Source organism: Ictalurus furcatus, chromosome 22, assembly GCF_023375685.1.
Source record: "Ictalurus furcatus strain D&B chromosome 22, Billie_1.0, whole genome shotgun sequence".
NCBI lineage: Eukaryota > Metazoa > Chordata > Actinopteri > Siluriformes > Ictaluridae > Ictalurus > Ictalurus furcatus.
The window spans coordinates 19,870,712-19,893,271 of record NC_071276.1 but is presented as its reverse complement, the minus strand read 5'-3'; the positions used below and the strand labels follow the sequence as shown (position 1 = coordinate 19,893,271).

Here is a 22,560-nt window from a genome sequence, read left to right as displayed (position 1 = left end):
TGTGGTCTGTAACTGATTTTATTTTTATTAAGCAAAAAAAAAAAACAACAACAACAATACCGATACACAAATTCCTGTGGAGAATTTGATTAGCGTTACCCGTATTCCGAACCCACATATATAAACCCCGCCCCCTTCTGCGGAATTGGCTAGCCTTATCGTGAGTGGCACGCTGATTGGATCGTTGAGCCATCACGTGACCGTATCAACCATTCACAGTACTGGTGGTGGAATTTGTCGGAATATGGGTAGGAGTGATAAAAAAAAATATCGCACGCGAAGGAAGACACGTCGTTGCGTTACGTCACAGCTAAGCCGAGGCGAACCGGACTGCGTGCTAATGCTAACGCTAAGACCAGCGCATCTGCTGGGGTTCAGACAACTCTTTTTATAAGTGGAAGACAAGTGATCTCTTCTCCGAGGAGAAGTTGGAGGGTTTTATTATTGTTGTTATTATTGTTATTATTATTCTTCCGAAATGGGCTCTCTGTTTCGGAGTGAGGAGGTGTGTTTGGCCCAGCTGTTCCTGCAGTCCGGCTCGGCTTATGAGTGCATTAGTGAACTCGGGGAGCTCGGACTGGTCGAGTTCAGAGATGTGAGAACTATTTCAGCTTCTTATCACTTTACTCAACATTTTCCTCTTTTAAATACTACAAGTTATATATTCATCTCTTCTGAGTCAAACCGCTGGCTTGAATAACTCTACTTGTCTTGTGTTATTATGCAACAGCGTTCACTTTTCGGTGTGAACTTCACTCGGACACCTGAGAAATTGCTTTCATTTCTTTCCTTCTTATCACCTTCTTATAACTTTCCCTTTTCTCTCAGCCTTTTACTAGATTCAGTTGTTCATGAATATCTAATGACGTTTCTGTAACATTTCTGTCAATAATTTCAGGGTCTCTTCTTACACTTTTAAATACTTTGTCCTTTAAAGCGGCGATATGTAACTTTTCTAGACCTCTGTCAATAATGTCAGGGTTTCTGCTTCTACATCTTTGTAAATAGTTTCAGGGATTGTGTTTTCACTACTTTTCCCACCTAAAAGTTTTCCCTCTAACTCTGGCAATAATTTCAGGGTTTCTGCATGTACTTTTATATATACTACTTTCCTTAAAAGTGTTCATATGTAATTTTCAAGACCTCTGTGAATAATTTCAGGGTTTGTGCTGTCACGTGTACGTACTGTTTATCCTTTAAGTGCCAAAATGGTGATTTTTGTATATCTCTGTCAATAGTTTCAGGGTCTCTCCTTGCACTTTTAAATACTGTTTTCCTTAAAGCGGCAATGTGTAATTTTTCTAGACCTCTTTCGATAATTTCAGGGTTTCTGCTTCTACATCTTCGTAAATAGTTTCAGGGATCGTCAATACTTTTCACACCTTAAAGTTTTTCTCTAACTCTGCCGATAATTTTTTCCTTAAAACAGTAGTATGTAATTTTCCAAACCTCTGTCAATAGTTTGAGGGTTTGTGCTTTCACTAGATCATACTGCTTTCCGCTTAAAGCGGCCGTATTTTGTTCTTTTTAACTCTGTCAATAATTTCAAGGTTTTTGTTCATACTTTTACATGCTGTTTCCCTTAAAGCGGCAGTATGTAAATCTTTTAAAGCTGTCTGTGAGTAGTTTTACCGTGCAATTTTACATACAATTTTTTTTTACCTTTAAGTGGCAATATATAATTTTTCTAGATTGCCCTCAGCAGCTTCAGGGTTGGTGTTTGCACTTTTACACACCCTTAAAATGCGAATATTTACTCTTCTAGACCTCTCTCTATAGTTTCAGTGGCTAGTGCTTTTCTATGCTCTTTTTCCTTAAAGCAACAATATATCATTTTTCTCAACCACTGTCAATAATTTCATGGTTTCTGCTTGCACTTTTAAATACGATTTTCCCTTAAAGTGGCAATATGTCATTTTTCTAGACCTCTGACAATGGTTTCAGGGTTTGCGCTAAAGGGTTTGCGTTGAAGCGTTAATAAAACGTACAAAGACACCACAGACAAACATGTGAATCACAAAATTGCTGTGCGGTAAATGTGGCTGGTGTACATTTTTCTGGGCTGTAAATTAGCTCCAACCTCTGACCCAACAGAGCTTTACACCTCAACCTTACAGTTCATTTGTAGTTTTAATAAAGAGTGTGTTTTGGAAAAGTTCCCAGCTTGCAGTTATTAATACTGCCCCTTTAAACATTTTAATCATCTTCCATTCGGAGTCTTTAATGTGTTAAGCTGGTTGTAGTTCACTTCACAGTGCTAAAAATATTACATACTGCCCCTTTAAACATTCTAATCATCCTCCATTTTGAGCTGTTGATGCTGTAAGATGTTTTGGACTACAGTACTGTAAGACACCATGTGATTTAAAATTATATATATATATATATATATATAAATATAAACTTTTGTGTTTCAGCTCAACCCGAGTGTTAACGTCTTCCAGCGCAAGTTCGTCAACGAGACCAAGAGATCCGAAGAAATGGAGAGGATTCTGGGTAATGCAGTTTACTTCATCTTCTTTATAATAAGCACCCGGGAACAAGTTTTCTGGAAGATGTTAGGGTGACGTTTACTTTCTAAGGAACCTTCAGGATATTTATTTGTTTGTTTGTTTTTTATGGAGGGGAGAAAGGCATGACGTTAAGTAGATATTTCCTTTCGGTAGCTTTAATATTTCTTATAAATTAAACGAATGGATTCGTGAAGTTTGTAAAATATCTACGTCTCGTGTTACTGTTACTTCCTGTTTTCTTTGTCCTTAAACAGTTCTCTTACTGCTAATAAAAAAATTCAGTTACATGAAATTAGATAATAGTTGATATTTACGTTGAAATGATAAGATCCATTAAATTACGTTCTAAACAAATCTAGCTGTAATTTTAGTAACGGGTTTCTGTCGTTGTGATGTTTGTGACCAATTATTATTTTTTTTTACAATAATGAATAATAATATTATCTTGTAAAACAAACTTTCAGTCACTGTAGTAAACGCCTCAACATTGTTTACTACAGTTATTTAAAACTAAATAAATACTTTCATAAATAAGTCCATAGATAAACAAGTAAATAAATAAATAGCACGTAAAAAAAAACAAACTTTCAGTCACTGTAGTAAATCCCCTCAACAATTTTGACTAGTTATTTAAAATAAATAATTAAATGCATAAATGAATAAATACATAAACGTATATCCAGCTTGTAAAAGTAACCTTCCATCACTGTAATAAATCCCTCAACTTTTTTTTTTTTCTTTTCACACTACAGTTATTTAAAAAAAAACAAAAACAACAATAATATATTAGCCCCCCCCTCGAGGGATTTCATGTCTCGGTTATTCTCTTCACTAAGAGAAAATCGTAACTTGATTTTCATATTTAAGCCTAAAGTAAATTACAAAATAAATGAATGAGTAAATTATAAATATAATGTAAAGTATATTATAAATAAGCAAATTATATTTAAGCCTAAAGTAATTGTTGCCGCACAGTTATGTCGAGTTTGCGCCTGTGTTTAAATAGATAAATAAACATCTGCTTTTCGTACATCATTTACACCGACGTGGAATATTCCCGAGGTTTACACTTCTGTAGCTAGCACGTAACGGAAGATTTCAGCTCTCAGTTTAGCGCCACTTTTGAAGGCTCTGTAGCTGATCTCTAGCTCTTATGTCCTGAATTATATCCTGATCATTCTTGTCGTATCGCCCCGCCCCTAACTGCGATATTTGTTTTTTTTTTTCAATAAAATCTTTGTCGTTATGTGGCGTTTTCGTTTAACGTAGCAGTCATTACGATATGTGGTGTAATTAATCACGGACGCTGGCGTAGTGACTCGTTTACGTTAAGAGAACCTCAAGATAATAAGTGAAAGCAAAAATGAGTAGAATAGGAAAAGAATCAACACCTTCTGACCAATCAGAATCCAGCATTCAGCAGCGCTGAGGTAGAACGCTTGTTGGATCAGTGCATAAGCCCAGGCTTTATTACATTTCTGTTGGATTTTCTCTAAAGCCTTTACACTGAGACTCTGTGTGTGTGTGTGTGTGTGTGTGTGTGTGTGTGTGTGTGTGTGTGTGTGTGTGTGTGCGTTTCATCACAGGATATCTTCTGAGAGAGATTAAGAAAGCAGACATCGCTCTGCCTGAGGACGAGGTGAACCCCATGGCTCCGCTGCCCAAACATGTGATGGGAATTATGGTAGGATCACAGAGCCGCATTCTCTCTCACTCTCACACACACACACACACACACACACACACACACACACACACACACACACACACACACGGCCTGGAGGTTAATGACGGAGTGTGTGAGAAACACGAGAGTGAGACGTGTTGGTTCTTGGTTCTCGAACTGTTCTGGAGTCGGTTCAAATCTGCTTATTTTTTATTATTTATATATTAGATTTTAATCATCAGATACACAGTTGCACTCCCCTTCCTTCTTTCTTTTTCCCCTTCCTTCTTTCTTTTTCTTTCCTTCCTTCTTTCTTTTTCTTTCCTTCCTTCTTTCTTTTTCTTTCCTTCTTTCTTTCCTTCCTTCTTTCTTTTTCTTTCCTTCTTTCTTTCCTTCCTTCTTTCTTTTTCTTTCCTTCCTTCTTTCTTTTTCTTTCCTTCCTTCTTTCTTTTTCTTTCCTTCTTTCTTTCCTTCCTTCTTTCTTTTTCTTTCCTTCCTTCTTTCTTTTTCTTTCCTTCTTTCTTTCCTTCCTTCTTTCTTTTTCTTTCCTTCTTTCTTTCCTTCCTTCTTTCCTTCCTTCTTTCATTTTCTTTCCTTCTTTCTTTCCTTCTTTCTTTCCTTCCTTCTTTCTTTTTCTTTCCTTCTTTCTTTCCTTCCTTCTTTCTTTTTCTTTCCTTCCTTCTTTCTTTTTCCTTCCTTCTTTCTTTCCTTCCTCCTTTCTTTTTCTTTCCTTCTTTCTTTCCTTCCTTCTTTCTTTTTCTTTCCTTCTTTCTTTCTTTTTCTTTCCCTCTTTCTTTCCTTGCTTCTTTCTTTTTCTTTCCCTCTTTCTTTCCTTCCTTCTTTCTTTTTCTTTCCATCTTTCTTTTTCTTTTTTTCTTTCTGTTGTAAGTTGTATGTTGGTCTTTAAAATTTGAACTCTCTGTCTGTGTGTATCTCTCTGTCTCTCTCCCGGTCTATCTCTCTGTGTGTTTTGTGTGTGTAACTCTGTGGGAGTGTGTGTGTTACTCTGTGTGTGTGTTTGTTTTGTGTGTGTAACTCTGTGCGAGTGTGTGTGTTTGTTTTGTGTGTGTAACTCTGTGTGTGTGTGTGTGTTTGTTTTGTGTGTGTAACTCTGTGTGTGTGTTTGTTTTGTGTGTGTAACTCTGTGCGAGTGTGTGTGTTTGTTTTGTGTGTGTAACTCTGTGTGTGTGTGTGTGTGTGTGTTCTCAGGAGCAGCTTCAGCGGCTGGAGCTGGAGCTCAGTGAGGTGATGAGGAACAAAGAGAAGCTGCAGAAGAATCTTCTGGAACTGATTGAGTATTCACACATGCTGCGCATCACACGCAACTTTGTCCACCGCACCGCCGAGGTGTGTCTCGACTCCGCCCATGACTCCGCCCACAACAGCGGCATTAATCGCTTCTGCAAATTCAAAACCTTTCATTTGATACGTGTGTTTAAACCTAATTTAAATCTATGAGCACGTAATGGAAGTCTGTTTCAGAGGCCATGTCAAAGAGGTGTGTGTGTTTGTGTGTTTGTGTGTGTGTGTGTGTGTGTGTGTGTGTGTGTGTGTGTGTGTGTGTGTGTGTTGTGTAAGCAGAGAGAGCCGATGCGGGCTCAGTATGAAGAGTTTCCTTTCCTGGAGAAAGACTCGGCGATGGACTACGCCAGCATGCAGAGGCTCGGGGCCAAACTCGGGTGAGAGGCGTACACACACACACACACACACACACACACACACACACACACACACACACACTGATCTCCGATAAAGCACTGAACTGAGGATAAACAGAGAGGTTCCTGTCTCACAGCAGGATACTAATCACTCTCGCCCTCATTCAGAAAACTGATCTCCCGTATGCTCCTCAGGTTTCGGGTTCATCCAGAATAAAGGGATATATTGTTGCTATGGTGACGCAAGAACTTTATTCATAAATTCATATTTTAAATATTACAGTGCTTTGGTGGCTGTGTAGCTGATCTCTCACTATAGTGTATTACACACGGCCAGGTAAAGACACAGTGTCTGTTATTCCCCTTATTCTCTTAAAAGTCTCTGTCTCGCTGTCTGTCTCTCTCTTTGTCTGTCTGTCTGTCTCTCTCTCTCTGTCCTTCTGTCTGTCTATATGTTGGTCTGTCTGTCTTTCTCTGTTTTTTTTCCTCTGCCGGTCTGTCTCTCTCTTTCTCTCTCTATCTTTCTCTGTCTTTCCGCCTGTCATCTTTCTCTGTCTGCCTCTCTTTCTTCATGTCTTTCTCTCTTTCTGTATGATTTTCTTTCTGTCTGTCTATCTTTCTCTCTTTCTGCGTGTGTCTCTGGTCTCTCTGTCTGTCTGTATTTCTGTCTGTCTGTTTTTGTCTCACTCACTCACTCACTCACTATGCCTGTGTGCCAGTCTTTGTATATCTTTCTTTGTTTCTGCCTGTTTCTTTCTTTCTTCGTGTCTGTCCATCTTTCTCTCTGTGTGTGTCTCTTTCTATCCGTCTCTCCTTTCTGTCTGTTTCTTCTCTCTCCCTCTCTCTCTCTCTCTCTCTCTCTCTCCACCCCCCCACCCCCCCCCCCCCCCTCTCTCTCGGAAAGGAAGGAAGGAAGGAACTGAAAAACCTCTTTACAGAGAGATATTTGACTCAGTGAATGTTAAGAGGATTTGTATTAGTTTTTCGCGAAGAATTGGAAAGAAGAAAGTCGATCAGCAGTAAATATCTGATAGTAAACGGAAACAATCATAAATAAAATATTTATATAAATAAAAGTGTAATAGTGTCAATTGTTTTACATTATGAAAAATATAAAATCATACATTTTAAAAATACGACCTTTCATATATATATTTTTTTACATTAGCATATGATTACATTACATTGTGAAAAATATCATCTTTAGTGTTTAAAAAAATATATATTTTTTCTTTATGAAAAAGTCGAATCTTTTCATCTGCATTCATCTTCTTCTATATTAGCGTATTTTACATTATGGAAAAATATCTTTTTCAATTTCTTCTTTTTTTTTTTTTTTTTTTTTTTTTTTTACATTAGCGTAGCTTCCGTTGTGAAAAATGTAAGTTAAAATTCTTGTTCATTAGCATGTTTTACGTCATGAAAAATATTTTGTAATATTCTAAGTTATGAAATATATAAAATCGTAATTATTTTTTACATTAGCATCTTTCACTTTATAAAAAACATTTAAAAAAAAAAAAAAAAAAGTATTTTGCGTAAAGATTCCTGATGGTGTGTGTCAGGATTTGGAGGCTTTAACCCTAACGGTGTGCTTTGCTCACTTCCTGGTGCAGGTTTATCTCCGGCCTGATCCCCAGTGTGAAGATCGAGGCGTTTGAGCGCATGCTGTGGCGAGTGTGTAAAGGATACACCATCCTCAGCTACGCCGAGATCGAGGAGAGCCTAGAGGACCACAGCACGGTGAGTTTCACCTGAACGAACACACACACACACACACACACACACACACACACACCTACACTGTTTCTAACGTGCTGCTGTGTTTCTGTATTAATAAACTCGCACAGGAAATTTATTCGGTATTCAAATAATGTGTGTTGATTTGCGAATATTCAAATATCATCCCACGAATGTCGTAGCAGAGGACATGACAAAGAAGAACATAATTTAGAAAAATGGTCATCTTTATAGTTTGAATCATTTTGATTGTGCTTTTGTAGTGTAGTATTTTTCACTAAGATATAGCAGGGTTGAAACAGTAAAACAAGTACTATATTAAATCAAAAATAAAAGAAATAATATATAATAAGTAACGTTTTGTTCCAGTTTGTTTGAATATTCAAATTCGTCCTTTTAGAAAAAATATTTAAGGTATGTTTTTGTCATATAAAATTGCTATAGCCATTATTCTAACGTAATTGTAAAGGAAATATTCATATCTGTGTTATAAATAAATGAGATTTAAAACAAAAAAAAAAAAAAGTGAAATACTGTGTTAACGATGTTATGATAATATGTGTTCTAAAATTTAAAATGAGTGTGAAGAGAAATAAAAATCTAGCTAAAAACGCAAGTTTATTTACATAATGTATATTAAACATTATATTTATGAATGTACGGATATTTTATTACAGGTACGTAATCATACTCGCATAACGTTGTTTTTATTTATTTATTTATTTATTTTATTACCTTAAAAATGATCAGTGAAATTGCACACACTTGTAGTTGTAAATGCATTTATATTATAAAGTATTATTAGTATAGTGTTGATAATGAATGAATAAATAATCAGTGTATTAAATAATATAGAGGTTGTGCTGTAAGTCCAGCATATCATAGGGTTAATGTTCATTTTTATATTTTTATATTTTTACACACCGTGATGAGCAAGGTCTGTGAATATAAGGTTATGTTTTTTTTGTTTTATTTATCCCCGCCTCCCAGGATGCTGGACTTACGAGACACCCTGTAGTTTATTGTTGTTATTATATAAACGATGAAATAATTGAAAAAAAGAATATGGAGATTAGAATAATTTTGGTGTCATGATGCTGGGAGAAATGTCTGAAAGTCCTAATATTGACTGATTTAGCATGTTTATTTTTACCCCCCCACCCCCACCCCCCCGTTTTGGGTTGAACAGGGCGAGCCCACCCGATGTGCCGTCTTCCTCATCTCCTACTGGGGCGATCAGATCGGACAGAAAGTGAAGAAGATCTGCGACTGGTAACGACATTTTTATTTATTAATTTTTTCCATGATTTCGACGTGGAGAGAAAAAAACAAGTGGATAAAGTTGTAGAAATGATATAAATATAATATACATAAAAATAAAATGTGTGTTTCTCCTCAGCTACCACTGCCACCTGTACCCGTACCCTAACAGCAACGAGGAGAGGAACGACGTGGTCGAAGGTCTCCGCACGCGCATTCAGGACCTGCACACCGTGAGTTCACCTGACCGTATTACAATACTGGTTTCTGATTGGCTGGAAGGTGTGCCCTGATTACATCCCGGTTCTAAATCGAAGCTCGTGAGACTTTTGATATATGATCTCTTCTGTAGTAGCTCGTTTCTAACCTCAGTCAGTCTGCTTGACTCCACAGTTTGCACTGAAACCTGGGCCTGAGAGGATGTGATGTGTCATGTGACCGAGCTCGTGGTGTGTGTGTGTGTGTGTGTGTGTGTGTGTGTGTGAGAGAGAGAGCGTGCTAGAGTGCCTGCAGAGAGATTTAATCTGAGTCATTGCATTAATGTCTTGCCTCATGCCCATGAGCTCGTGCGCAAACACACACACACACACACACACACACACACACACACACAGACTTTGTATTAACAAACCACTAAGTACTCATCTCTTTAATGCAAAAGTACACTCATAGTGAAAGTTATAGCAGACCTATAAAACACCGGGTGTGTCTCCTGTGCTGTGACCTCATACATTTGAATAAACAAAAAAACCCTTTCCTGGTTTCCTACGTGTCAGACAAATCCTCTGGACAGAAATCAAACCAAGTTAATCCCCAGCATTAGCTATCTGATTTCTTACTGCAATGTGTTTATAAATAAAACCTCAATGCGTCGTAATATTTTTGCCTAAGCAGCACTGCACACTGCCTCACTAGTTATATACGTGTTTATTTTTATTCACTTCCCATAAACCGTGATATTTTTTAGACTACGTTAACAGCATAGCAGCTTATGATGTTCCGGAATGATTCTAGAAGTTTCCTTGCCCGTAGGTTCTGCACCGGACGGAGGACTACCTGAGGCAGGTGTTGAACACGGCTTCGGAGTCCGTGTACACGTGGGTGATCCAGGTGAAGAAGATGAAGGCCATCTACCACATCCTCAACCTGTGCAGCTTCGACGTCACCAACAAGTGCCTGATAGCGGAGGTTTGGTGCCCTGTTAACGACCTGCCTGCCCTGCGGAGGGCGCTGGAGGAAGGCTCGGTGAGTCTGAAGCGGCATTCCGGCTTTGGACCAATCGCATCGGATATGTAAATTACTTGTCTGTAGCGGATGACTACGTACGACTTAAAAACAACCAAAATGTTTAGCCTCAAAATTTCAACAGTGACAGAAACATTGTGTTATTCTATAAATATTCTCTCATTTATGTTATTTTATTAAATATTTTTATTTTCTGATTAGGTTTACATAGAATTCGGGAAATTTGTTAACAAAGCAACAAAACTGAGAAGAAAAAAAAATCTGTTTTTGTGTCACTAAATAATTTCAACGGCTTTGGACCAATCACAACTGATATGCAAATTAAAGAGTATGGCAACTTGCTAGATAAAAGTATTCAGCTACAAATCATGTGCTCAGCTAACCAGGTAATTGGGTATGCATATGGGGCAGTGGTGGCTTGGCGGTTAAGGCTCTGGGTGACTGATTGGAAGGTCAGGGGTTCAAGCCCCAGGCTGCCACTATTGGGCCCTTGAGCCTTAACCCTTAACCCTCTCTGCTCCAGGGGGCGCTGTATCATGGCTGACTCTGCGCTCTGACCCCAACTTCCTGACATGCTGGGGCATGCAAAGAAAAGAATTTCACTGTGCTGTAATGTATATGTGACCAATAAAGACTCATTATATTAAGACGGGGGGGGGGGGGGGCATATTTGCATAATCATGCATATTCATACTGACATTTGCTAGTGTAGAGATGTTTCTTTTTAATAGTTTATTAGGCAATTTATTAATAATAATTGTTTTTATCGAACAAGATCGATTATACATCGAATAATGTATGCATTATTTTATGGTTTAAAAGACATTCAGGAGTACTTTAATCCCAGTGTATTTCAGATGAGATCATTCCAAGGTCTATTTTACCAATTTTTTCACCTCATCACGGCTCTGTACTGCGTTGTGTAGTCGTTGTGTTTCCATATATATAGAAGTGTTACTCATCTTGACTCCGTTTCCTGTTTTTGCTTTTTCAGAGAAAAAGTGGTGCAACGGTTCCTTCGTTCGTCAATCGCATTCCCAGTAACGACACTCCGCCCACGCTCATACGGACCAATAAGTTCACCTCCGGGTTTCAGAATATAGTGGACGCCTACGGAGTGGGCTGCTACAGGGAGGTGAACCCAGGTGGGTCAGGGAGGTGAAACATGATAATAGGAGAAAAAAAAATCTTTTAATTAAAAATGTAAATACATGCATAAATATAAATTAATTCTGTTAGACGAGGAAAAAAATGTCACTGCCTTTTAGTGGGAGGTTACAGGTGAAGAATTTTATAGACGGAGTGATAGAGCACTTTACTGATGTCTGAGAGAAATTAAGTAAATAAAGTAAATGTAACGGGTTAACGTTTAATCTTTCACAACAGCGAAGGAGCGTCATTGTATAATCGTACACTTTTCAGGCCACAAGGCTGAAGTCTGATTGGCTCTCTGCACTTCTGCTCTCAAACACTGCTGTGAACACCACGACACCATGAGCTTTTCCGTGCATGAAGAGTCGCTGGAAAGGTCACAGGATTTGTCCCGTTATTAAACATTAATTGGGTGTAAAAGTAGGCGGGCGTGTTGTGTATTGACGTAACCAGTGGCAGCTTGTCCACAAGGGCAGTTTGTGCAGGAGCCCCAGCATTTCTATCAGCCATTCAATGTATTGACCCGTTATTAAACATTAATTGGGTGTAAAAGTAGGCGGGCGTGTTGTGTATTGACGTAACCAGTGGCAGCTCGTCCACAAGGGCAGTTTGTGCAGGAGCCCCAGCATTTCTATCGGCCATTCAACGTATTATTAAGCTTCATAAAGTTCTGATTTACAACTCTGTACCTTTTAAATTCTGTTGACATATTAATTTTGAGTCATCAATGATTAATTTGTCAGATAGAAGCTGATTTTATGTTGGATTTGCTCGCGTAGGCAGCCCTACTTCACTTCCATTGAGATCTTATGGCACCTAGTGGTCAAAAATGGGCACTGCAACGAGTGCGAATAGACATCCTTATGGGCGAAAAAAAAAAAGTTCTGCCCCATGCCTACGTTTTCCATTGAGGAGGAGAAGCGAACAGGACAGTTAATGACCGGGTTGTCAGATTGGGCTTTGTTATTAACGTTGGGCTTTGTTATTAACGTCAGCCTTTATAGAAACCAACAGGTCTGACTCGTGAGACGAGATCACTCGAGATGTTAATCCCACACTAATGATCATTTGTTTAGATGATGCACCTTTAACTGGTTTGGGTCATGAAGTAGTTAAATTAGAGCTCTGGGTTGACGATGATCCTCATGCACTCGTCTCTCGCAGCTCCGTACACCATCATCACCTTCCCCTTCCTGTTCGCTGTGATGTTCGGAGACCTCGGCCACGGGCTCATCATGTTCCTCTTCGCCTTCTGGATGGTCCTGTACGAGAAGGACCGCAAACTGAATAAAAGCAGGGATGAGGTGTGCTTACATTCTGTGTTTCTTCATATAGATATGTTAGACATGCTGCTGTTTGAGGAAACGTAATGAGCTTTTCACCTAGCAACAACCTCGAATAACATAGCAACCACCTAACATCACCCTAGCAATCCACTCTGATAACAACCACTTAGCATCAACCCGGGATAACATCGCAACCACCTAAAAGTCACCTGGAATAGCATAGCAACTGTCTAGCAACACCCTAACAACTACTTGGAATCCCATAGTCAACCACCTAGCAAAACCCTAGCTACCACATGGAGTACCATAGCACTGCCCTAGCAACCAACTGCAATATTATAGCAGCTGCTTGGCAACATCCTAGCAACCATTTAGAAACACCCTAATAACTACCTAGAATCCACCTGGAAGCTCATCGCAATCTCCAAGCGACATCTTAGCAACCACCTTGAATACCATAGTCACCTAGGAACCACCTTGAACACGCATTGAAATACCAAAGCGATGACCATGCAACTCCATAAAAACCAGCTGGAATGCCACAGCAGCCACCTAGCAACACCCTAGCAACAGCAGGGGACTTGCTCAAGCTCTCCAATCATTCGTCCGAACTGGCCTCATCCGTTCCTCTTTTCCTCGTTTCAGATCTGGAACACGTTTTTCGAGGGGCGCTACATCATCCTGCTGATGGGTGTTTTCTCGGTGTACACCGGGTTCATCTACAACGACTGTTTCTCCAAGTCGCTGAACCTGTTCGGCTCCGGGTGGAGCGTCAAAGCCATGTTCGACCATGGAGAGTGGCAGTGAGTCTCCTACTTACGATAAACAAACAAATACAAAAACACCCTGATTACAGTTTTAATTTCTGTGAAAAGCCGAAATGCTGCCTCATGCAGTATTTATTTCCACGCATCATAGATTTTTTTTAATGATGTTTTGTTGAATATAATATTTTTAATTTCCATTAGAAATGTAATTTAGTTTTTATTTTTATATATTCTAGTGATATTTTTCTTTATTGTTTTTATATATAAAAAAATTTTCTACTAAACGTTCCTCCTCCATACATTCATGTCGTAATGCGCTCTCTCAGTTCCTGTATCGATTCTCTATCGTAGAAAGTCATTCTGGATCATTTACCTTCTTGATTATTGATAAGGAGCTAAACATTCTTCATGATTCTAAACATTTAGAAGTAAAAATGGAAAATAATTTGCCTACGATCTTTTTTTTTTGTTTGGTTAAAATTTATTTTGGAACTGAAAAAGAAAGCATTTTGCTGTTTTGTTTTTATTTAAATTTCAGTCTGTTTTGATGGCAGTTAAAAAATTTGTGTAATATAAAATAAAAAATTAAAAACAGAAGTAATTTACAGCTACTTTTCTGTTGTTGGAGTTATATGTTTTTATTTTTTGTTTAGTGAAATATTTGCACGTTAAACTGTTTTTTAAAATGATTTTATTTCAGCGTGTCTGTGACAGAAAAATTGTTTGTGTCTACTTTTTTTTTCTTTCTGATTTGCATCGTATATTTGGATTTTTGTGTAGTTTTTACTTGTTAATTATGTCCGTTTAATTTATTCACACGTTGTTTTCTGCAGTTTAGTATTGTTTCTGAACTTTAACGCACCGGGATAATGTGTGACGGTTAAAGTTCAGAGTGGATGTGTTGATTGTTGTGTTGGTGTTGCAGGATGAGCACAGTACAATCGAACAGTTTCCTCACACTGGACCCTAACGTCACTGGGGTCTTTAACGGGCCGTACCCTTTCGGCATCGATCCGGTAAGTGCCTCAGTTTCTGTTCTCGCTTTTATTATTTTACACACGCTGCTGTTTATTCTCACTGACCTGGTTAGTTGAATTGATGAGCTTTAAGATATAATGAGCTTTTCACCTAGCAACAAGCTAGAATAACATAGCAACCACCTAACAACCCCCTAGCAATCAACTCGGATAACAACACCTTAGCAACCACCTGGGATAACATCACAACCACCTAGTAGCACCTTGACAATCACATGGAATATCACAGCACCTGCCTAGCAACACCCTAGCAATGCCCTAGCAACTAACTGCAATAATTATAGCAACTGCTTGGCAACATCCTAGCAACCACCTAGAATAAACCTGGAAGCTTATAGCAACCACCAAGCAACACCCTAGCAACCACATGGAATACCCTAGCAGTGCCCTAACAACCAAATGCAAAATATTATCGCAACCGCCTGACAACATCCTAGCAACCACCTAGAAACACCCTAACAACTACCTAGAATCCACTTGGAAGCTCGTAGCAACCACCAAGCAACACCCTAGCAACCACCTGGAATGCCATAGCAACACCCTAGCAACCACCTAGAATACCATGATAACCACTTTGCAAAACCCTAACAACCGCATTGAAATACCAAAGCAACAACCATGCAACACTGTAACAACCACCTGGAATACCATAGCAACACCCTAAAAACCATACCATAACCAACCACCTAGCAAAACCCTAGCAACCTCATAGATTTCCTTGGGAAATGCATTTTTCTAGATATTAAGAAAATAAAATAAAATTAGTTAAAGCTGTTGTTTTAGTTAATAAAAATGGAAAAGTGGCACATTCTGTTTTATTTTGTTTTCTTTTTTAAATTTGTTTTGAGGGTTGTTGTTTTTTTTTTTAGATTTGGAACCTGGCGTCAAACCGACTCACGTTCCTGAACTCCTATAAGATGAAGATGTCCGTGATTTTGGGGATCGTTCACATGTCCTTCGGTGTCATCCTGGGCGTCTTTAACCACCTGTAAGTCGCTTAAAAGCCGCAGTTGAGTTCTGGATCCTGATTGGTCAGAAGGTGTTGATTAATTCTCTATAACAGCAGTGCAGGTTTATATTAATGCGCTCGTTCTGATACGTAATACGTTCGTTGCTATAGTAACAGCTCAACTTTGCTTCATCACCACTCGGGCATTGATTATTTTCCTAAAACACAGAGTGTTTTATACCTTACACAATGAAGCGTGTGATTGGACAATGAGATGATTAGGTTAATTATGTTAAACGAGGAGCTCTGTTGTTCCTCGTTCCCTAACATGGTGTCTCGTTTTGCTCTCAGACACTTCAGGAGGAAGTTCAACCTCTACCTGGTCTTCCTGCCCGAGCTGCTCTTCCTGCTCTGTCTTTTCGGCTACCTGGTCTTCATGATCGTCTACAAGTGGTTATCCTTCACGGCGCGAGACTCCCAGCGAGCTCCCAGCATCCTCATCCAATTCATTAACATGTTCCTCATGCAGGGAGGCTCGGGACAGCCGCTCTATACGGGACAGGTGAGCGAGTGGGAGGGAGGGAGGGAGGGAGGGAGGGAGGGAGGGGAGGAGGAAGACGACAAGGGCGTGGCTTGGGGGTTGAATGTATTCACGTTTTACTCAAAAAATAAATAAATAATGTTGACATCTCTACAGTGCCCCTGAAATTAAATGTGGTGCGATATTGATTTATCCATTTTAAAATATCGCAATAAATGATATAATTGTCTAAAATTGCTGGTTTAATAAAAGACAAGAAAACTCATACTCATTATATATATCTATGATGGTTTTGAGACCATTTTTAGTCAAAAATATATTTTGATGGAATTCCTAATAAATATATTTAACTGATGTTCACTGTATATGTGTCTGATGTTAGCCAAGCCAGTAGATTTTATTTCGCGTTAAAGAACGTAACCATGGCAGCTCGAGTCGAGAGCGAGTAAGATGCGGAAAGTGGGCGGGGCTTCCATTAAGTGTCTGTCAATATCGGAGCGTTCAAAACACCCGGGCGTTACCCCGATCGGGTCCGGATCCGCCGCGAGATGGATCAGGATAAAACAGTTTTGAAGATGAAGATAATTCATGTCCATTGGCTCACTGTTCTGTTTTATCGGAACGAATAAAGGTCTCGTACAGGCGTACTCCGCTGTTTTTGCTCCTACGCAAGATCCGTAAAGGTTGGCAGGTCTGATGATATAAGATAATTGAATGTAATATAATCAGCGATAAACCTCACTGGATGTCGTGACAGTGTAATATCGTGTAGGGACGACGATAGTGTTGTATCACGCACGCCTAGTTTCAGAGCTTTTTGTACCCATGTCCCATAGTGTTATGGAAACCAACACGACAGAACACATGGAAAAAAAACTTCCAGGACATCAAGAAAAAATATTATTGTGTGTTAATTAGCTACAACCTCATCTAGTGCTCTCTGGGATCATATATGTCCCGCCCCCCTGGAGGCGTGTCTTGATCTGCGGTATTAACTTGTCAGCAGTAATATTGTGATCTCGTGCAGTTTCTTCTCCAATAAGTTTATGGATCCTCCAATTATTTCTAATGATTTATCTTCTGCAGATGCAGTATGCATTTGAATGGGACACCATCGAGCCTTTAGGTCATAAAGGTCATCATGTGGTTGTTAAGTGTTTGAATAGTTGCTGATTTGCTCGTGTGTGTTTGTGCATCTCAGACAGGACTGCAGGTGTTCCTGTTACTCGTCGCTCTTCTCAGTGTTCCTGTGCTGTTGTTCGGGAAGCCGCTCTACCTCTACTGGCTCCATAAAGGCAGGAATCGATTGGGCATGTACAGGGTGAGAATGCACCGTGTGTGTGTGTGTGTGTGTGTGTGTGTGTGTGTGTTTATCTCTCTAATCCTTCTTTTTTAAAAAGTTACTCATAAACCTGTGATTTATTTTTCCTGGCAGTTGAACGCACTGCTGCAGATGTTCAGCTTTACTTTCATTGTTGTGAAATAGTTCCACATTTCCGCACCCACAGCATTAACAGTACTCTGTGTCTTTCAGATCGTTTAAAAGTATGCACGTTCCTATATTTATGTACAATAAAATGAAAATCGGTTATGTGAGTTTTGTATGCGCGCAGTCAAAACTTTGGAGGATTTGGCGACCTCTCTGGTGGAAATGTGTAATTGCAAGTAATTTGGACGGGAATGTATTTGTACTGTCGGTGACACTGCTGCAGTAATTTGTTCAGATTAGTAACTGCAGCTTTTATGATTAAATGAGTATTGTGTGTGTGTGTGTGTGTGTGTGTGAGCGCAGGGATATGAGCGTGTACGGCACAGCAGTGACGAGGAAATCTCTCTCATGCGCACCCATGATTTAGAGGAGGGCACCAGCCTGGACAGTCACTCCAACAGTTCAGACAGCCAATCAGAAGAGGTAAACCGCCACACGCCTTCATCTCATTAGTTCGTGGCCCGTCGTGCTCGCTGACTCACGCCGGTCCCGAAAATGGAAAAGTCACAATCAATTCCCATTTTCGCTCACGACTGGCATAAACCGGACCTCATGGTACTATGGAGACACTCCTCATAGCTGACTGATTTACGTGTGTAACAGAAACGGAGATAATAGTGGGTTCTGATTAGACCCTATACCATTCATTTACAAGGCGCAACCTCACTAATAAAATGGCCGTTAACTGTATGTTTGTGTATTTATTTATTTATTAAATCCAGTTTGATTTCGCGGATGTGTTCCTGCACCAGTCAATACACACTATCGAATATTGCCTGGGCTGCATCTCCAACACCGCGTCCTACCTCCGACTGTGGGCCCTGAGTCTGGCACATGCACGTGAGTCCATCTACTACACGGCAACGCACTGGTGGTCATGTGCTCTATCACCAAAGCTCGTTTGTGCTTGTGTGTGTTTTTGTTTTGATGTTTTCGCTGTCAGGTTATTACCTGCTGTAGTGGATTCATTAAAGTAGTGTATTGGCTATGATAAATCGCCTCTGGCTGTGAATGAGTGTGTGATTGCAGGCGTGCGATTAACGAACATCAAATGTTTGTGTTGTGTTTTCTGAGATGTTCCAGATATTGATTAGATGTTGTGTGTATGTGTGTGTTTGTGTGTGTGTGTGTGTTTTCAGAGTTGTCGGAGGTGCTGTGGGCGATGGTGATGCGTGTCGCTCTGCGTGTAGACAACAGCGTCGGAGTGCTGCTCCTCGTCCCCGTCATGGGCTTCTTTGCCGTCCTGACCGTCTTCATCCTGCTGGTGATGGAGGGACTTTCCGCTTTCCTGCACGCGCTGCGCCTCCACTGGTCAGTAAAGTCCACGCTGGACGTTTGAACGAGTTTTCAACAAACGATTTTCAGTAACGTAATTTCAGTCACGTGTGAAACACGATCTAGAAAAAAAAAAAGCAGCCTCGGTTGTTTTGATGCGGCTTTTTCCCCGCTCGTAGTCAGTATCTCTAAGATAGAGCGTTGATAGAGCGTTTGCTCATCTGTAGTAGTCGTTACTCAGAAGTATTAATTAAATACGTTTCTTTTGGCAGTTTGATTTACGTTATCATGAGAGAAATATTGTTTTTCTGAGATAATGGGATATATAATGTTTTTTTTATTATTATTATTATTTTTTTTTAAAGATTTTCTTTTTTCCCCCCAAAAGAAAAGTCCTGACGAGATGTACGTTTGTATCAGATCACCTCACAAGGAACAACGAGTTAAATCTCTCTCTCTCTCTCTCTCTCTCTCTCTCTCTCTCTCTCTCTCTCGCTTTTTCAGGGTGGAGTTCCAAAATAAGTTCTACAGCGGCGCTGGAACCAAGTTTTCCCCGTTTGCCTTCTCTCTCCTGCACATGAGCTTCGAGAGCGAAGGATTGCTCTGAACACTGTGACCCTCACACACGCTCTGCTCGGAAAAAGCCGAGCTTTACAGAAGTGCCAGAGTGATCTGGAACAGATCGAGCCTCAATGCTGTATAACGTTCTCCTTTTTTAATGTCTGTATGTCTGTATGAATATATAGTGTTGCACTGACTACCTTAAAAGTCCAGACAAATACTGAGACTAAAACGAACTTGAGGACGCTTCATTCACAATCATCGCCTTCTAATGTCGTCCAGCTCTCTGGCTTTCAAACAAGGGGGGGGGGGAACCCCCATTTAAACCCAAAATGAGCACTCGCTCTTACAAACACTGTTTGTGTGCATACCTAGCATACTAGGCTATAGCTAGCTTGCACCACTTGGCTTAAAAGCTACCATCATAGCTAAGTAGTACGAAATTATCATTTAAATGAATTATTTAATGAAACGCAGGGCTAGGGAATTCTTTACCTGTTTACAAATGCAACTGGGTAGAGATACTAACTACCGAAAGTGTTCATTCGTACTTGAAACGCTGCGTAGACTCGGAGTTTCAGTCTGGAAGCCGGCTGGTGAAGGAAATTTTGAGCCCGGGAGTGGGAGGAGTCTGAGGCGCACACTGATGACCTCAGATGGCAGTGATCGTGTAAAAAAAAAAAAAAAGAAAAGAATGTAGATCCATGAACATATCTGACTTATTACCTATAATTCACATTCATCCCAAGTCATACACAATAACTCATCAAATTTGTTTTAGAGCAAAAGTAAAAAAAAAAAAAAAATCACACTCTGGAAGTTTCTGTCAGAAGTTTTTTTTTTTTTTAATATGTCCAGCCTATAGCGCTTTCAAATCTTAAGGTGTGAATTCATTTTTCACTTGACGTTTGGAAGGCAAACACACGATATTCTCGCCGTTCCAGTGGTTAAAACTGCGCGAACACCGTTGCTCGGCAACAGAACTGCGTATCATAAGCATCGTAAGCACGAGGTAGCTAATTCCTGAGTCGAACGTGTTTATCTAGCTTATATGTAGTCATTCATACAGACAGTGGGAAGATATCGATGGTGAAAGTGGTGTAGAAATGTTCAGAAGAGCAACATTTCCCTCAGACGTGCTGGTGAATTGCTAATAAAGGACTCCGTTTGACCAAAATTACACTTAGCATCAACCGCTAGCTGAACTCAACATGGGGAACGTTCAACTCTTAAAATGTGAGCGGAATTCCTACGACTCCATTTTTAACGAAAAATAACAATTCAAAAGCGTGTCGTTGTGTTTGCTTTCCCGTGATGTAAAGTTGTAAGAACACGGTTGCTAGGCAACTGGAAAATATGGACACCTCGTATAAGCTGATTAACAAGATGCGGTCTTTCTTATGGACAATGTAAAGGCATAGAGAGACTGAAAATGACACGCAGGTCTCGGAAATGTCAACATTTACCTCAGGAGTGTTGGTAGATTCTTAAGAAAAGTTTTCATAGGAATAAAACGACGCTTTATTTACACTTAGCATCGAGCGCTAATCAAACTATCCACACTTGGTTTCTCGCTGCGGTGAAACGATGACTGTGTTCGGTTAAGGGTCGATGCTAAGCGTAATTACAGTGTAATTTTAGTCAACGTTGCGACTGCACATGGTTGTGAGATGTTGAGAACACTGTTGCTAGGCAACTGGATGCCGATTAAAGGCTAGGAAAGGCCTCGGAACGTCAACATTTCCCTCGGCTGTTTTGGCGAATCACTAAGAAAAAGCTCAGAACGGTTAACAGTACACAGTAATTACGCTTCGCTTCCACTGCTAACCTAACTTATGTCACGATTTTAGTCAAAGTTGTGTCACAACTTTTAAAGATAACGGAACGTTTGTACGGAATCCGTGAACGTCGGTAGCCGAACAAACAGAACGCTCGATATTCACATCGTAAAAAAATTCAATTCACTTTGTGAGAACGCTGTTGCTAGGCAACTGCGAAATATAGACAATAGCTAATGAAATATCTAGCTAATAAAGTAATGAAAACGCTACACTCAGGAATATCAACGTTTACCTCAGATGTGTTGGTAAACTATTAGGAAAAAACTCGGTACGGCTAAGATTACGCTGTAATTGCACTTAGCATCGATCGCTAACTGAACTTCTGCCTTGTTGGGTTTGGCTATATCGAGACACTCTACTTGTTGAGTAGCTTAATAGCGAGGTATTACCATAGAATCTTCTCACAGACACACCGAAGCTCATTTTATGAAAGAATTTTTCAAAGGTCGATATTTTTTTATTTATATATATATATATATATATATATATATATATATACGTATATGTTTTTGTAAAATGCCGGACTTTCCAATGGAAGTCTGGTTAGCCTTCAACGCTAAGAGTAATTACGTGGTAAGTTTTCTTTTCGCTAACTTACCGACATATTTGAGGAAAATGTTGACGTTCCTGAGAATATCGTCTCGTTTTTACTGTCGCTTTTCCTTCACGTCGCATGTTTGACATGCCGGTCTGCTAGCTAGCTAAATCCTTCGATTATAGTTATTAGCTCAACTGTTGTTGACGTGTGTAACTGCAACAGTTGCTTAGCAACAGTGTTCTCACAACTTCAGTGAGGGCTTCGTGTTTTTGTGTTTGTGCCTTTTCATCTCGCATGTCGCAGTTTCAAGGCGTTGCCTGTTTCTTTGAGGCGAACTGTACATTCCGGAAGTGGCTTTAAGAGACACTAGTGTATTTTTATACGTATTTTCCCGAGTCTCGGGGGAGGTTTGGTGTTGAACACTAGCGACGTTTCATCATCTAGAGAATCAGATGCGTTTATTTTCCTCTTGTATGTTTACGGTGGTTAATATGACTAGCGTACTTTCCGTAAGAGGTACAATTTTTGGGTAAAACTCTAAAAACCTCGTTGTTGATTTGCTAATATCACAGCATCAGGGTTTGTTAGCTTTAGTCAGTCTTGATGCTAATCGTAGTGTTTGTTCAGTATATTCGTTTGTCAATCCTCAGTAGATCCTTAAACATGAAGCAAACATGAGTTTAAATTAAACCGCATCGGTGTCTTTTCTTTATTCGCCGACGGAGAAGCTGGTGGTTTTCGAATTTCTTTCCTTTCGCCCCTGAAGTGTTAACACAAAAATAACAACGATGATTGCTTGATCAGTTCCTGTACTCCTTTTATTTTGTGTGTGTGTGTGAATTTCACTCCTCGTTTCCATTCCTCTTACAGATTTTAGATTATTTATTGAATGTAATTAACCCAGGTTTGGTTGTACAGTTGGTGTTATTTGAAAGCGCTTCTGTTCCTGTCTTTACGGATTTGGATTATTATTATTTTTTTGTCTCCTTCAAAACAAATCTGAGTCGATAAATTGTTTGATTTTCTTTGAAAATAAATGTTT

At 39.6% G+C, this 22,560-nt stretch overlaps 1 protein-coding gene and 1 long non-coding RNA gene across 5 annotated transcripts; one reads left to right on the top strand and one right to left on the bottom strand.

Annotated features, from left to right (window-relative positions):
* The first annotated feature begins 242 nt into the window (after positions 1-242).
* Positions 243-19,446, top strand: atp6v0a2b (ATPase H+ transporting V0 subunit a2b). 3 transcript variants are annotated; one of them, XM_053654277.1, is made up of 20 exons: positions 243-595; positions 2,418-2,496; positions 4,100-4,197; positions 5,389-5,526; positions 5,761-5,858; positions 7,454-7,580; positions 8,767-8,849; positions 8,977-9,070; positions 9,870-10,082; positions 11,077-11,227; positions 12,399-12,538; positions 13,166-13,323; positions 14,213-14,303; positions 15,194-15,312; positions 15,625-15,835; positions 17,016-17,135; positions 17,607-17,726; positions 18,026-18,143; positions 18,443-18,614; positions 19,083-19,446. In XM_053654277.1, exons 1-20 carry the CDS (start codon positions 479-481, stop codon positions 19,183-19,185), a joined length of 2,550 nt encoding a protein of 849 aa, XP_053510252.1. In that variant the 5' UTR covers positions 243-478; the 3' UTR covers positions 19,186-19,446. The 3 variants fall into 3 exon arrangements, with proteins under 3 accessions (XP_053510252.1, XP_053510251.1, XP_053510253.1); XM_053654276.1 differs by having other exon boundaries at positions 5,758-5,858; XM_053654278.1 differs by lacking the exons at positions 243-595; positions 2,418-2,496; positions 4,100-4,197; positions 5,389-5,526 and adding an exon at positions 7,202-7,218 and having other exon boundaries at positions 5,835-5,858.
* LOC128625691 (uncharacterized) lies at positions 10,033-21,529 on the bottom strand. Of its 2 annotated transcripts, none has more exons than XR_008388980.1 (6): positions 19,691-21,529; positions 15,653-15,822; positions 15,223-15,348; positions 12,320-12,496; positions 10,466-11,207; positions 10,033-10,105 (listed from the first exon to the last, which is right to left on the bottom strand). It is a non-coding gene; the product is annotated as an uncharacterized LOC128625691 (long non-coding RNA). The 2 variants fall into 2 exon arrangements; XR_008388981.1 differs by having other exon boundaries at positions 10,076-10,657; positions 10,967-11,207; positions 19,691-21,526.
* Between the last annotated feature and the right edge of the window lie 1,031 nt (positions 21,530-22,560).